General features: G+C 43.5%; 1 protein-coding gene across 1 annotated transcript; it reads left to right on the forward strand.

The window, feature by feature from the left end:
- The first annotated feature begins 2,542 nt into the window (after positions 1–2,542).
- LOC138964704 (probable G-protein coupled receptor 173) lies at positions 2,543–7,029 on the forward strand. The gene has a single exon (XM_070336727.1). The coding sequence runs from the start codon at positions 3,200–3,202 to the stop codon at positions 5,303–5,305; it is 2,106 nt and encodes a 701-aa protein (XP_070192828.1). The 5' UTR covers positions 2,543–3,199; the 3' UTR covers positions 5,306–7,029.
- The last annotated feature ends 9,863 nt before the right edge of the window (positions 7,030–16,892 follow it).

The following is a 16,892-nucleotide window of genomic DNA, read 5'->3' on the forward strand; positions in this document are numbered from 1 at the left end:
CTTTTCGTGTTTCTTTCCTTTTTTCTTATTCTTTGTCCCCTCTCCTCACTCCCACCCATCGTTCATGTTTTTTCGAGTTTCTCTTCTCTTTTTTTCCTAAGTTTGTGGGCTTTTCTTTCTCAGAAAGATTGGGCCTTTTGAAGACAAAATCCAAGTTCAGTTAACGTTTCATTTCCAAAGACGATCGTGTAATTTCTTCCCTGTACAGAAAGAAAGGGCTTCATTGGTGTTGACATTTCGACATTTCATCAAGTTTCTTTTTCCCGGAATTGTGTTGTTATTGTTTGTCCTTGCAAAGGTCTGGCGATTTTCTTTTTACTTTATAAATTTATATGAATGACTATGCTCGTGTTGTTTTCAGAAGAGCCAGTCCTTTTCTCTCTCTCTCTCTCTCTCTCTCTCTCTCTCTCTCTCTCTCTCTCTCTCTCTCTCTCTCTCTCCTCTCTCTCTCTCTCTCTCCTCTCTCTCTCTCTCTCTCTCTCTCTCTCTCTCTCTCTCTCTCTCTCTCTCTCTCTCTCTCTCTCTCTCTCTCTCTCATGGTTGGCCTTCTTTGCCTCAAAGTCCTTTTTTTTCTTTTTTCCTTCACTTCTACTCACACGACCTAACTTACATGCTTTCGGAGTTTGTATTCACTCAATTACACGGTTGAGCACAAAACTTACTTTGTGCAAAGGGGTCTATCCCTAGCAAACGCCCACCCCCCAATTTTGCCCTAAATCTGTGCACAGGGGGGGTGGGCTTATGCTAGGGATTTTACGGTAGCTACCCACTGAGCAAGGGCAGGGTAACGAATAACAGCGTTAAAGGCAGACAGCAATAAGAAACAAAGTGAAAAGCAAGATAAATACACCGAAGATCTTGACAATTTTGTTAGAAAAAAAACAAGAACAAGAAGAAGGAAGGAAAAATATCTAATTTAGAATAAACTCGAAAAGATCGAAAAGATACAAAATGGAGCAGATCTGAACGGATTACCATCCCCTTAATATTAAAAAAAAAAAATCCAACAAATCAGATCAGAACTGCAAAGAGGAAAATAGGCAACATGATTAGAACGCTATTTTGACATGACACTCTAAGCCTCCCCCTTTTTCCAAACGGCCCTAGCCCTAGCCACCCCCCTCTCTCTTTCTCCTCTCAAATAAGGGCCAGCTTTGATCTTTGATCAAATCCCGTTTCCAATTAATCCTGGGATAACAGAACAGCCGTCACACAGGCGATTCAAGACCCGGAACGCACAGGAGAAAGACAAGACGACAGGACGAGAAAACGAAGACGACAAGACGAGAAAAGCCACCACGCCCCGATGTCACGCGCAGTATTAGCCAGGCTTCGCGCGCGCACCCCTTCCTGCGAGTTACTCCCCTTGTCCTCTAGAGGCCGGCCTGTGTCCATCTCTCTCAAATTACGGAGACATGTTGGAATTGAAAACACCCGCGGGACTGAGAGACCCCGGTCGCTTCCCTCAATTACTGAAGTTGTCTCTTCTGCTACCGTAGCTGTCAAAGTGCTGCTAGTGCCAGTTGCTGCAGCTAACTGCGGTGTGTCTCGGTGTATGGGTGTGGAGGTTTGAGACTTGCCAGTTCCTGATGGGTGTTCTGTTGGTGATGTCAAAGATCGGTAAAGGAATTCAGTTTGTGAGGAGGAGGAGGAGTGGGGGCGGGGGAGTAGGGGGTGGTCATCGGGGGGGCTGTGTACGGGTTTTTTTGAGTAGGAGGAGATTGTGCACGAGAAAACTGAAGAGAGAGAGAGAGAGAGAGAGAGAGAGAGAGACAGACAGACAGACAGACAGACAGACAGACAGACAGACAGAGAGTTCTGTTATACGACAGCAAACAAGCAGTTGCGAAACGCGTTTGCGATCAATGGGTGACTGGTTTGTATAGTATTGCTTACAAGAGAGAGAGAGAGAGAGAGAGAGAGAGAGAGAGAGAGAGAGAGAGAGAGAGAGAGAGAGAGGGAGAGAGATAGAGGGGTGAGAGAGAGAGCGAGAGAGAGAGAGAGAGGGGTAGGGGTTACATGCCGAGTCTCAGTGATTATCAAAAATAACGGTCGAAGTTAGCGGATCATGAAAAATGCGAGCTTGGTTGTTGGGTAAGTTACCGAAAAATAACTAGCCCTTCAAGTTTACAGAGAGAAAGAAGCAGAGGGGGGAATAAAGTCCAGTTATACGACAGCAGACGAGCAGTTATGTGACAAGTTTGGCCCGGTTCAATGGTCGACTGGTTGGAATAATGTAGCTCACAAGATATAGAGAGAGAAGAGAAGAAGAGAGAAAGAGAGAGAGAGTGAGAGCGAGAGAGAGAGAGACAGAGACAGAGAGAGAGACAGACAGACAGACAGACAAACAGACAGACAGACAGACAGAGAAGAGACTAACATTACAGAAACCAACCTGGCATTACACTCAACATGCAAATGGACGTGTGACACACGTACTCTGGAGACCGTTATTGCACTCACTGCCTTACATCATATATTGATTTGCCCTGAAACTTGTCTATTTTCTGTTCCAGAAAATACTGCCAGGGGAGTAAAACATGAATAAGAAAGAAACAGAGAAAAACTCCACTTACAAAAAAACACCAGGGGAAGCCAACGACCAACTGGTCTTCCTGACAAGTCAGCGCATGGGCGATGTAATCCTGCAAAGATCCTTCCACCAGAGCACAGGAGATCCTGTCTGATCCTGCGATTAACGAAAAGCAAGACCAGGCTTCGTGCTATATGCCATGAGGCTTATTCACGGAAACGAACAGAAACGACTTTCGGCCAGGTCTCGGAATATTCCATCCAGAGTTTGGAGACTTTTCCATCTGATGCAATGATGAGAGGATAAAAGGTGAACAACTACAGGAATGATGTCTAGTGGCCACCCTCACCCCTCAGTTTAATGCGTGGTCTTATGTGCCTCTGGTTGTCGTCAACTTCCTGCCAAACGTCGAAAATGATGCATGGAGAAGAATAACATTGTTTTACACCAAATCTCAAAATTCATTGAAACTTCTTCAACTTTTCTTCGATTGGATGTTGACAAGTTCAGGACTGAAAGTTTAACTCTGTGGTCATAAAGACTAACATCATCGCCAAGCGCGTGGTTGCAGCCTTAGTTCGGCCAAAGTCTTTGGTTTAAGTCAACAGAACATTTCTGTGTGTGATACTTTGTTGCGTTAGACTACGGGTAGTCCAATACGCAATCATGGAGTCTTCGACATCGTCAGACAAAGCAAACATCACAGCTTCTCTGTTTGAAATGTTGAACATTTCTGCTGGGAGCACTAGTTCTGCTTCTGATACAACACTAGCTGTGACCTCAACAGAAGAAGAGAGATCTTCATCAGACACGTCTTCAGTTTCAGGGCTTATCACGAAACTGTTTGCCAACGTTTCTCAGGGAATGGTAAATATTTCAAACGGCGATTTGTCGATGGGTTACCCGACCACAGTCAGAAGTATCGACTATTCTTCAAACTCCGAGTCCACTGCTGGTGAAGTAAACAAAACAGTTTCACAGACTGCTGGGCAAGTAAACAGAACAGTCTCGCAGACTGTTACACCAGGTTTAGAATTACGACAATCTGAGGCGCCGAGTCGGGTACTGTTTACCCGAGAAGACATATCGACATCTTCCCAGACTGCTGACCCAGTGGTATCCGGTTCTGTGGACGACCTATCGTGGAGTGATGGAAGCCATGAAAAACCACAGACTTTTATAACCTATGACGAAGTAAGTTCGTCCGAATTATTCCCTAGCCCAGAAACGAACTTAAACACCTCCTTGGAAGATGATCTACAACGGACACATGACGTAATCAGTGGTTCATGGACAGAGTCTGAAGTTACAAACAGTGAAAGTTTAGATTCCACGACCAGCTCATATACTGAAGTCTTTCATACCACACATCTTTCAAATGCAACTCAAGGTTATAACTCTACAGCAGTTTTCAATGAAAGTAGCAATGAACGTTCCCACAGCGGGCTTTCATCTGTGTTCCAAGACATCATCGATAAAGGGCAAGAGACCATCTCAACGTTACAGCCCCCGAATATTGTCAAAAACTCAAACTGCAGCTGGGTTTATAACTCCACTGGTACAAACGAAACACTCTCTAGCTTCCTTGTCTGTGATTTCTCAAACAGTTCAACAAACGCTACAAACGCGGCCACAGGAGAAGGCGGTACCCTGTATGACGTATTTATCGAAGAGTTTGACGTCACAGGGGGAGATGACAGCACGGGGGCCATGGTGGCTAAGGCGGCGACACTAGCATTGTTGGCGGTGGTGGGGGTGGTGGGGAATGCCTTGGTGATCTGGAGTGTGGTGAGACAGCGGCACCTCCACCGCCCTCCCTTCTACTATCTCCTCTCCCTCAGCCTGACCGACCTCTCCCGCGCCGCCTTCTGCTTACCGCTGGTTCTTATGACGCTGCTGCAAGGGTCCGTGTGGCGTCACGGAGGGTCAGCCTGCGACCTCTTCGCCTTCGCCAACTCCTTCTTCGTTCTCAGCTCCGGCGTGTCTCTGTTGGACATCGCTGCTGACCGACACCTGTCGCTGGTCTACGCCAGAAACTACAGACGTCGTGCCGGAGGGGCGGTCAATCTGGTGGTGGTGCTGCTCGGATGGACGCTAGCTTTTCTCGTGGCTTTCCCCCCAGTGGTAGGGGTCGGGGCCTACGCCTTCGAGGCGAGTGAAGGGCAGTGCACGCTGAGGCACAAGTTCTTCCGTAACGACAACGACACGCTGGGGTTCCTGATGGTCTTCACCGCCCTGATGTTCTTCACTCTCTTCCTCTATTACCGCATCTTCCTGGCTCTGCGCGCCCACCGTCGGATGAGGCCCCTGGACCACGAGCCCGCTCGCAGCTCAACCTGGACCTTCGTCGGCCCGGGCGCCAACGGGCAAGCCTTCATCAACTGGGTCAACGGCTTCGGCGGCACCAACGCCGGGAACTTGCCCAACTTTCCCCGCAACCCTCCTCGCCCGAACCTCGCCCGAGTGATGAGCCTCCACGTGGCCAGAAACCAGCACGTGACGCGACTGTTCTTTATGATGACCTTGTGTTTCCACGCGCTGTGGTTGCCCTATCAGGTCCTCTCTTACGTGCGCGTGTTCGGGTCCCCGGAGGACGTCGGGGTGGGCTTCGTGACGGCGGCGGCGTGGTTGTCGTACGGTCAGGTCGTTGTGTGTCCCGTGGTGTACTTCAGCAGCCGGGGAGGGAAGGTCCGGAGAAGAACGTCCAGGGCGGACCTCAGTCCTGACGACAAGCAGGAGTACCTCCTGGAGTCTTTGCACAGAAAGAAATAGTTCGTGGACAATGTGATGATTTGTTGTAAAAGAATGCCTCCCTTTCCATCTACAACATCTTGTTTTTTCACCACAAAAGATGGATTTTTCATCCAATAAAAGCGTCCTTCCATGTGAACATATACCAAAACTCAAAAGCCTAGCTGTTTCCTGTGCTCAGTGGATTTTCTTGCTGAGTTTAATTTGTAAGTAACACTGATGTCAATCGTGGAATGAATTGAGAAAAGCAAAATCCCACACTGCACAGAAGCAGCAAAACCTTTGATACTTGGTACATGTCCAAGTGATAGGATGGTTTACATCATATTGAAAAGTCTGGTCGGATCTGTGGTGTTTCGCAGGAGTGTTTGCACGGGAAGAAAAGGACGTTAAATGTCTGCCTTTTTGCATACCTTTCTTTCTTCTTCCTTCCTTGTATGATGCGCACTTGTTTTCTTCTTCTGTATTGATTCCATTGACGGGCGCAGTGGCGTGGTGGTAAGACGTCGGCCTCCTCATCGGGCCGGGAGGTTGTGAGTTCGAATCCCGGTCGCTGCCGCCTGGTGGGTTAAGAGTGGAGATTTTTCCGATCTTTCATGTCAATTTATGTGCAGACCTGCTTGTGACTTAACCCCCTTCGTGTGTACACGCAAGCACAAGACCAAGTGCGCACGGAAAAGATCCTGTAATCCATGTCAGAGTTCGGTGGGTTATGGAAAACACGAAAATACCCAGCATGCCTACTCAACGAAAGCGGAGTGAAGCTGACTATGCTCTCAGAGTATAGTGTGGGGAACCCAAATGGGCAAAACGAGTTCACACGTACGTAACCAGACAATTCTGGAACGCTGAAGAAGAAGAAAAAGAAGAAGAAGATTCTATCGAGACATTCCGCCTTTGTGAAGTTACTTTATTGATATAATTGTTCTACATTCGTAAATGTGTCCCTTCCTTTCTTTCTCTCTCTCTCTCTCTCTCTCTCTCTCTCTCTCTCTCTCTCTCTCTCTCTCTCTCTTTCTCTCTCTCTCTCTCTCTCTCTCATCATCATCGTCATCTTTATTATCACGTGTTGAAGTTTTCCGACCTCCTTTTGTTGGTTAACTTTTTAACTTTTTAATTTTAATTTTTTAATTATATAATTGTGTGTCTATGCGTCCCAAGGACAGATTGTAAGAAAAGGCGTAGCCTTCAATCTTAATCCTTGTTAAATAAAGTTCAATTCAATTCAATTCAATTCAGTTCTCTCTCTCTCTCTCTCTCTCTCTCTCTCTCTCTCTCTCTCTCTCTCTCTCTCTCTCTCTCTCTCTCTCTCTCTCTCTCTCTCTCTCTCTCTCTCTCTCTCTCTCTCTCTCCTTCAATAGTCAGTAATGTGAACGTTTTAAAAACTAATTTCGTGAGTGTTGATCCGTACATGGAAGACATTTCGTGTATTGAATTACCTGTCTGAATTATTACGTTTATTGAAATATTTGTCCTTCCTGTCTTTCTTCCTTTTATGATGAGAACTTTCCACTTTTAAACTGTTGAATTATAAAATGCATTCCTCTTTGACAAAAGAACCGTATCAAATGAACGCATTTATTGATGACCTTTTCAGTCTGTTTTCATGCTCATTTGTGAATTGTCCACGATGATTTATCATGTTCATACGGAATTGTTGTCCTTGCAAGGCATTACACATTTACCTTAAAGAATAATTTGTACAGAAAGGTGAGTCACCAAGCCTTACTATTATTGGTGTTGAATCAGCATAGGGGTGGGAGGGTGGGGTTGCGGGGTAGTTTGATAGAATTGCCTAACACACCCGACCTGTTTAATGCTGAGAATACAGTAACAGTACAAGAAAAAGACTATGCTTACGCCCGTTTTGATCCTACAATCTTATGCAACTGGGCACTGGCGTAATAAATATGACTAACGACATTCACAACAATTCCTTGAAACTGTGATCGCATTTGTGCTTGTTTTTTAGTAGAACATTCCATCAATAACTCTGTTGTGGTTATTTTTTTTTTTTAGAGAAAATGCTTTATAAATTATATTCCACAAACAACATAAAGAACAAATCTCTTACTTGATTCTCACTATTTTATTCAACATTTAAAGTTGTCGAGAGTGTCAGCATGGAAACGAACTTGATTGGTGAAAAATGTCCAACAATACCAATGGCTTTTATGGTATACGGCGGAATACATTCTTGTTCTTGTTCTTGTTCAATAGGCGCGAAAGCATACGTTTTGATGCAAGTGCAGACAAATTGGTTTGAAATGAAACAGTGTAGTCTGCTACAGGGTAACCATTAGCTTTTGGTAAATCTGAAAGCAAGCAGTCAATACCAAAGAATTGAGACGTTGACAATTTTGACAAGCCACTAACATAATCTTAAGAGTGCGGTAACCCGAAGATTGTAAGATGCATGTGTTGTTTTAGTCAGTTGTGCCAACCAAGTTGTTCCTATAATTTCTGCAGAATACGAACAATAATAACATTCAAAAGATTGTCTCAAGAGTCTATATTCTCGTACACACTTGCATTTTTCTGTTCTTTACTTTCTTTAAACACGTCAACGTGTTCTACTACAATTATTGCTCAATCTTCACAGTTTTGTACAGACTCGTAACAAAGGTCAGCACGCAGCTATTTTTGGCAAGCATTCGGTCGTTATCAGGTCAGTGTGCATCCTAATTCCATCTGCACATGTAACTCTCATACTGACAAGACAAATGGTAAAACAGACAAGATAATAGCATCCCACCCCTCCCACACATTATACCCCCTGGGGAAAAAAAACCAACAACACGGCACCGAAGAGAACAAGGTATGCATTTCCTTTCATGATTACGTAAGCATAGGATCCGCGATTGCCCGACAAGTTATTTCCCCTGTGAGATTAAGGCCGACAGATATGAATGGCGGCGGCACGCATGCGCAGTGCGGAGAGCGGAAGAAGGGGCCATCGTGCCATCACTATGCATTGGGTGACGAAATTGCCGGCCGGGAGAAGAGGACCGCCAGAACGTGCGCAGAAACCCAGTGAAAATGTTCTGACGTGCCGGTTTTCGTAGAAATCGTCCTCAAAACTCACCGGCTTTTGGTCAATATTAGTTGAAAAGGCAAATTGGAAAGAGAGAAACGGGAAAAAAGAACTAAAAAATTGAAAAGATGAATGTAATGGAACACGATAGAAATAAAGAAAGAGGTACACAGACGTAGAAACAATAAGTTTACAGAAAAAAAGAAGAGAGATGGAAAAAGAAGATACAAAGGAAAGAAGCACAAAGAAGTAAGTACAATAATTGACAGAGGAAAAAAAAGATTAACAAAGAAGAGATACAAGAAAGACCCACACAGAAGGAAGACGAACGACTGGAACGAGGAAAAGAAAGATGTTGGCAAAAAGAAAAGAATAAATCGACGAAAGAATGTAGGAACAATGCTCACAAGAAGAAAGAATAACTGAACACAGCTAGGAAAGGAACGGGGACAGTGTGGAGGGGAAGGACACATACATGGATTAAGAAAGAGAAAAAGTGAAAACAAAACCAAAGGATAACAGGACCGAAGAAAGAAAAGAAATTGGAGAGAAGAAAAGAAAAAGAATAACTGGACTGAGAACTGGAAAATGGTATTTAACATAAATAAATACAAATTGCACTGAAGTAAATAAAAGGGATTATGTAAAGAAGAAAGAATAACTGGACTTTGGTAACGATTATTTTGCTAGGGAAGAGAATAAATTAGTCGAGAAAAAGGGTGAAGCTAAAGAAAAAGGATTAACAACAACGAGGACGGGATAACAGTGCATAATTATATAAGAAGTGATATGGTGAAGGCAGAGAACAAAGAATATCAACAACGAGGACGGGATAACAGTGCATAATTATGTAAGAGGTGATATGGTGAAGGCAGAGAACAAAGAATATCAACAACGAGGACGGGATAACAGTGCATAATTATATAAGAAGTGATATGGTGAAGGCAGAGAACAAAGAATATCAACAACGAGGACGGGATAACAGTGCATAATTATATAAGAAGTGATATGGTGAAGGCAGAGAACAAAGAATATCAACAACGAGGACGGGATAACAGTGCATAATTATATAAGAAGTGATAGGGTGAGGGCAGAGAAAAAAAATTATCAACAACGAGGACGGGATAACAGTGCATAATTATGTAAGAGGTGATATGGTGAAGGCAGAGAACAAAGAATATCAACAACGAGGAAAGGACGGCAATACATATAAAGAAGGAATGAACAGAACGAGGAAGAAGCACACATAATCAGAGGATCACGATGGGGAAAGGGGCAGGGGTTTCCTCGCAATTATCAATCACAGGGTCGGGTTAAGCCAAGGTTAATTGGGCTCGCTGTGTGGCTTTTTAACAATTATTTTTGTGCCGAACAAACTATTTTTGTGTGTGCGTCGAAATCAAGGGGCTTTTGCATGACAGTTGGAGCCTTGTGAATTGCTTCTGCGCTGTCCTGTTTTTACTTTTAATGTCCATTCTTGACAAATTTGTGATGACGATCGATTCAATGGGGATTGAAGCAAGAAAGAAAGATCGAGAGGTCTTGTGTGTGTGTGTGTGTGTGTGTGTGTGTGTGTGTGTGTGTGTGTGTGTGTGTGTGAGTGTGTGTGTGTGAGTGTGTGTGTATTTGCGTGTGTGTGTGTGCGCGCGTGCGCGCGTGCGTATAATTATGTGCGTGTTTGCTTGCGCGTGCGCGCGTTTGCAACACAGATTACACTTCTTGAATACGCTTTATCCTCTACCTTGTTTTTTGTTTCTTTTGAAAGTTTGACTTCTTAGCCTTTTTCCTTTCTCTTTCCATGTTCTCAGAAAGCAATTTTCTTAGAATTCCATATGCATGAACATTGCGAAAAATTTGACATAATGCAAAGTTTTTTTTTAACCTTCAACTTTTTGTTATCTGTCAGTTTTGCGTTTCGCTTCAACCTTTGACGTTTTTTCTCTAAGTAAATTAGAGAATACAATGAAATTCTGTCACATCGACCGGATGAGATATTTTGCATAATAAAGGAATTTGAAATTCATCCTGTCACGTTTGATTTATACGTGGTCTGCATGCGGAATGAAGCGAATGTTCCTCCTATTGTTCTAGAGCTTCTAGCACAGATGATTCCGGCTATCATTATTACCGTGCTTATATCCCCGGCATACAGTTAAAATTGCCATAGCACCCCCGCGGGTACGATTTATATTATTGCATAAAGCATTTGCAACTCAGTCTTTGTGTCTCTGTGTTACTGTCGTTTTCTATTTCTGTTTGGTCTCTGTCTCTGTCTCTCTGTGTGTTAGCCTACTGTTGTTCTTTATTTCTCCTTGGTCTCTGTCTCTCTCTGTCTCTGTGTTACTGTCGTTATCTATTTCTGTTTGGTCTCTGTCTCTGTCTCTCTCTGAGTTACTGTTGTTCTTTATTTCATTTTGGTCTCTGTCTCTGTGTTACTGTCGTTATCTATTTCTGTTTGGTCTCTGTCTCTGTCTCTCTCTGTCTCTTTGTCTGTGTTCTCCCTGTTACTGTCTTCCCCGATCTCTGGCTTCATTCTTTCTGTATCTGTCTCTGTCTTTTTCTTTCTCTACGTCTCTTTGTCTTTGACTCATGCTTAATATAATTTCTGTTACAAACAACAACAACAACAACAACAACAACACCACCTCCACCACCACCAACAACAACAACAACAACAACGCAACATATTACATTGAGCAGCAAAAAACAAAACAAACAAAAACAACTAAACTCCTGCGAGCTTGTCACAAGACACACGGGCGCTGTGGCGGGGTGGTAAGACGTCGGCCTCGTAATCGGAAGGTCGAGGGTTCGAATCCCGGCCGCGGCCGCCTGGTGGGTTAAGAGTGGAGATTTTTCCGATCTCCAAGGTCAACTTGTGTGCAGACCTGCTAGTGACTTATCCCCCTTCGTGTGTACACGCAACCACAAGACCAAGTGCGCACGGAAAAGATCCTGTCATCCATGTCAGAGTTCGGTGGGTTATGGAAACACGAAAATACCCAGCATGCTTCCTCCGAAAGCGGCGTGTGGCTCCTAAATGGCGGGGTAAAAACGGTCATACACGTAAAATTCCACTCGTGTAAAAACACGAGTGTACATGGGAGTTTCAGCCCACGAACGCAGAAGAAGAAGAAGTCACGAGACACACGTTAAAAACCGATCATCGAAAACCTCAACCGTTACAACACTGTATACACTGAGACATTTAATACGTTCTATCGGAGTTTCAGAAAGGGCATAAAGAATATGATGCATTTCTTAACAAAAACCACAAAGAATCAAGAACTCATCTTTTATGCGTCTTTCCGGAGACCAAAGAGAAAAAAGCGACAAACTAAATCCTCAAAAGTTTTCATCATCATCAGTCCCCTGACTGTGGCAGTCGTTGCGGAGGGCTGAGGAGCAAGAAACCTTTCTTCAGGCTGTTCTATCGGGGGCTGTCGTCATGAGGTCAGGGATGCTCAGCTGCGTCCATTCCTTGACGTTGTCGGATCAACTCTTCCGTTGTCTTCCACGTCTGCGTCCTCCCTCCACAGTTCCATGTAGTATGGTTTTGGAAAGGGTATCATGCCTAGAGACATGGCCGAACCTGACCAACTTCCGACGTTTGACGGTTGCCAGCAGGGGTTCTTGGGAGCCCACGAAACTCTTGGCCAGCCTTCAAACGTAGTCGTTGGTCTTGTGCTCTGTGTAGTGTATTCGGAGCAGTTTCCTCAGGCTCTTGGTCTCGAATGCCTGGATTCTACATTCGTCATCGACCAGCAGTTTTAACTTTTGTCAAAAACACACTAGATTCTGTCACATTAAGAGGAAAGGAAAAGAAAAACAGATAAAAGAAAGCGGAAAGTTTCTTCGGCATACCTGAGCTGTGTATCCAAAATTCATCTCCTATGAATTCGCGAGGAGACACATGTAAAAACGACATAACAAAAAATTCAACAGTTCAACATTGCGTCAAAGATACGCTAGATTCTATCAGATTAAAAAGAAAGAAAAAAAGATTAAAAAAAAGCAAAAATAAAAAAGGTCATACTGTAGTGCATCAAAAACTCATCGCGAGAAAAAGCACCCTCGTCAAACGGTAATCAAAAACCTCTACAGGTGTTACAAAAACGCTACATTCTATCAGATTTAAAAACAAAATGAAAGGAAAAGTACAAGCGTATTTTCATTACACAACATTGCATCAAAACCTCATCTCCCAAAAACGCTTTTTCACGAGAAAAAACCCGTGTAAATCAATCATCATAAAACCTCAATATTCGAACCGTGTCTTACAGAAACGCTACTTTCTATCATTTGAAAAGAAAAAGAAACCCAAAGAAGCATATTTTAATCACACAACTGTGAATCAAAAACTCATCTCCCGAGAGCTTTTCACAAAAAAAACTTTGTAAAACGATAATCCTTGAGTTTCTTCTTCCCTCGCGAACGCACTCAAACTAGCACCAACTCGCACGCACGCAAACACGGACCGAATAATCGCACACATGCACTGACATGCGAACGTTCGCACGTACGTACGCACCCACGAATGTATGCACGCACGCACGCACGCACGCACGCACGCACGCACACATAAGGATACACACACACACACACACACACACACACACACACACACACACACACACACACAATTTACGATCACATTGATGACGCGGGTCTCACCGCAATCATCAAAACCTTCAACAATTCCCAGACGGACCTCTACTCTATTCCACAGATGTCCTGACTCCACCACTCCCCCCCCCCCCCCCCTCCCCCATCCCTCTCTCTCTCTCTCTCTCTCTCTCTCACTACCGCAGCCATTATTGTGGCTATCATCCCATCGTCTGACTGCAGTTGGGCTTCAAACGACGCCCCAGAGAACGCCGCCTGGTTGGAGTCATTCTGTGAAAAACTGCAACTTCAAACGACCCTGCAATTTTCTTTTTGCCCCGTTGGCCGGCATAGAGATCCATTCGGCCTTTTATAGTTTGGTATAGAGGTCCGCTGGTGCCAAAAGTGTTTGTTATGAAATCTCATGAACCTCGGTTTATGTTAACGAACAGTTATAGCTCACATAGAAAAGCTACGTGCTTTTAATGGAAGTTTTTGTTATTGCTTTTGTTCTGTTTGTGATAGATGGCATTGCCAGCTTGACTTTATCGGTACAATACATGAACTATGAAAACTGCGAAATAAAAAATGAAATAAAAATAACAAAAAGTCACGGAGGAAGTGTCAATGTGTTGCAAACTGTCAGGTAAACAAAGGCTGAGAAAGCGATGTGTGTCTTCGTCATACCACACTAAATCAGAAACTAAAGGAGTGTTCAGCGATAGGAATATTCGGATTAAGAAAAAAACAACGGACAGAAGAGCACATCACACCAAAGAAAATTATCTGATGAATTTCTCATTTCTTCAACGGCAACAATACAAACTTTTCAAGAAAATCTCTATGAAATGATGGCGGGGAAACATCTACAATTGCAACACTGAATCTCGAAAACATATGCTGTTTGTTAAACACATTTACGTTTATATATGAATGCACAGGCCTCATCGCAATTCTCAAACATTTAACAATTTCCAGACGGACCTCTACTCTGTTCAAGAGATGTCCTGTCCTCCCAAAAAACCCACATATTGCTGTTGCCATTATTGTGGCTAGCATGCCATCGCCAGGATGCAGTCAGGCTTCAAAAGACACCCAAGAGAACGCCGCCTCGTTGAGATCATTCTGTGAAAAACAGCACACTTCAAACGGACCTGCAATTTTTTTCCCTGTTGGCGGGCATAGAGATTCATTCGGCCGTTCATAGTTTGATATGGAGGTCCACTTGTGCCACAAATGTTGGTTATGAATAACATACCAACCTCGTTTAATGTTACGAGCGGTAATAGTTCACATAGAAAAGCGACTAGCTCTTAATACTGTAGATGTTTTCACCGCTTTTGTTCTGTTTGTGATACATTGCATTGCCGGCTGGACTTTCTCGGTACAATACCAAGATAACTGCAAGATAAAATAAAATAAAAAAGCCAAGGAGGAAGTGTCAATGTATGGAAAACTATCAGGTGAACAAAGGCCGAAAAAACGATGTGTTAAAAAACAAAAAAACAAACAGAAGAGCACAGAGCACAGAGCACAGAGCACAGGCCTCGCCGCAATCATCAAACATTCAACAATTCCCAGACGGACCTATACTTTGTTCCAGAGATGTCCTGTCCTCCAAATACCCCCACAAATTGCTGGAGCAATTATTGTGGCTATCATGCCATCGCCGGGATGCAGTCAGGCTTCAAAAGATACCCAAGAGAACGCAGCCTCGTTGGGGTCCTTCTGTGAAAAACTGCAACTTCAAACGATCCTGCAATTGTCTTTTTGCCCCGATGGCAGGCATAGAGATCATCTATCCATTGTGTCTACCGTAGCTTATGGATTGTAGTGGTATGGGAGTGCTTTAGCACCAACAGTGAAGGTAATGAAACACATTTTCAGGTCTGAGCATGTGTGGCAATTGTCATGAATATCTATTGCAACACTGCATGCGGGTTGTGGGACCAATTGCGACAGCGAATCTTGCAATAAACTGCGTTCAGCTATGATCAAACTCGCGCAAAGAGACAGTGAATGCGACACGATATCCAGGATCTGTAACAGGCAAGTACTGTCTGCAAAGTCTTGATGAATATCGTCAAATATTACAAGCATCCATTGTTCGCCAGGAAAGCCTGGTGAATTATAACTGCTGAAAACACTGTTATCCTCTGTGTCTTTGTAAACATCGCCAGTCTACTCTTCATAGAAGTGTTCCAGTTTTGAATGCGCTAACTGTAACCAGTGTGGAATACAATGTGAATGTGTTAAATCGTGTCACAAATTTAAGTAAACACAGTGTATCCAATGTGAACACGAAAGTATTTACTAAGCGTTAGCTTTAAAACACCTCTACACATTGTCAGTGATACCAAAATGTGATGATGTGTCCATGGAATTTAGAGTGTTGAGTCTTGAAGGGTATAGTACCAAGATACCAGCATTTCTTGCCACATTCTGACTTAGACAGGTATGTGCTTGAATTACGACTTGGATTCCGCAACGAGGAATAAACGACTCCATGTGGCGATGCAGTTCCAAGAAACAGTTATAGCAATTCATTCTGTATTCTTACTTGCATCATGTAGTGTGATTCACAGAGTTGAAGAACGTTCTTCTCACAGTCACCATCATTTTTGGCACAGTTAGGCCTCCATAGCCAGGGATACATGATTCCGTGTCGCGATGCAGTTTCAAGATTCAGTTATAACAACCATTGATGTAATTTTACTTGCATCTTTTTGTGTGATTCACAGAGCTGATTTAAAACGTGCTCCTCACCATCATAATCACTTTTGGCACCGTTTGGCCTCCATAGCCGGGGATAAACGACTCCATGTTGCGATGCAATCCAAAAATACAATTATAGAACTTTATGCTGAATTCTTAATCACATCTTTTCGTGTGATCCACAGAGCTGAACAATGTGTTCCTCACCATCATCATCATCACTTTTGGCACAGTTAGGCCTCCATAGCCTGGGATAAACGATTCCTTGTCTCGATGCAATCCCAATTAAGATACAGTTATAACAATTCATGCTGTATTCTTACTTTGCATCTTTTCGTGTGATTCACAGAGCTGAAGAACGTTCGCCTCACAGTCATAATCATTTTTGAAATAAATCCAAGAACAAAGAGACTGCCAACGTTCCAAAATTGGTTGAGTTTTCTCTCGATTATTATAACATTCGCTTGCGGTTTACCAGCAAGCGGCCGAAAACTCAAACCAAGCTAAGTTCTTGTTACTTATTGTTTGTCTGTGCACTTAAAAGATTGTTGGGTCGATATATTTGTGATTGTAACGTATTGTTTTGTCAATAACAAACGTTCCAACAAATTACCTTTCTTGGTTTTTTCAATTCATTTTTGGAATAGTTAGGCCTCCATAGCCAGGGATACATGATTTCGTGACAAGATGCAGTGATAACAATTCTTGATGTAATTTCACTTGCATCCTTTTGTGTGATTCGCAGAGCTGATTGAAAACGTGTCCTCGCCATCATAATCACTTTTGGTACAGTTAGGCCTCCATAGCCTGGGATAAACGACCCCATGTCGCGATGCAATCAAAAATACAATTATAGAACTTCATGCTGGATTTGTAATTGTATCTTTTTGTGTGATTCACAAAGCTGATTTACAACGTTCTCCTCGCAATCATAATCACTTTTGGCACAGTTAAGCCTCCATTGCCGGGAATAAACGACTCCATGTCTTTGCAATCCAAATATACCGTTATAGCACTTCATGCTGTATATACAGGAACTAGAATGAATACCCGCTTCGCCGGGTAGCCGGCTTCGCCGGGAAGAAGTACTTAGAGCCGTACGCCGGCTTCGCCGGGTCCGAACAATGGACCCGCCAAGCTTAGGTCCCTCCCAGATTCGTGGAATGGGAACAGCACGAAAATGATTCAGTGGCCATAATGCCATTCCTGACCATATCGAGTCCCATCCTTGTCGACGAATGTGACCGTGTTAAT

This window comes from Littorina saxatilis, linkage group LG4 (genome assembly GCF_037325665.1).
Source record: "Littorina saxatilis isolate snail1 linkage group LG4, US_GU_Lsax_2.0, whole genome shotgun sequence".
NCBI lineage: Eukaryota > Metazoa > Mollusca > Gastropoda > Littorinimorpha > Littorinidae > Littorina > Littorina saxatilis.

Bases quoted from the DNA above. Each gene is read 5' to 3' on its own strand.
- LOC138964704 (XM_070336727.1), top strand. From the start codon at position 3,200: ATGGAGTCTTCGACATCGTCAGACAAAGCAAACATCACAGCTTCTCTG.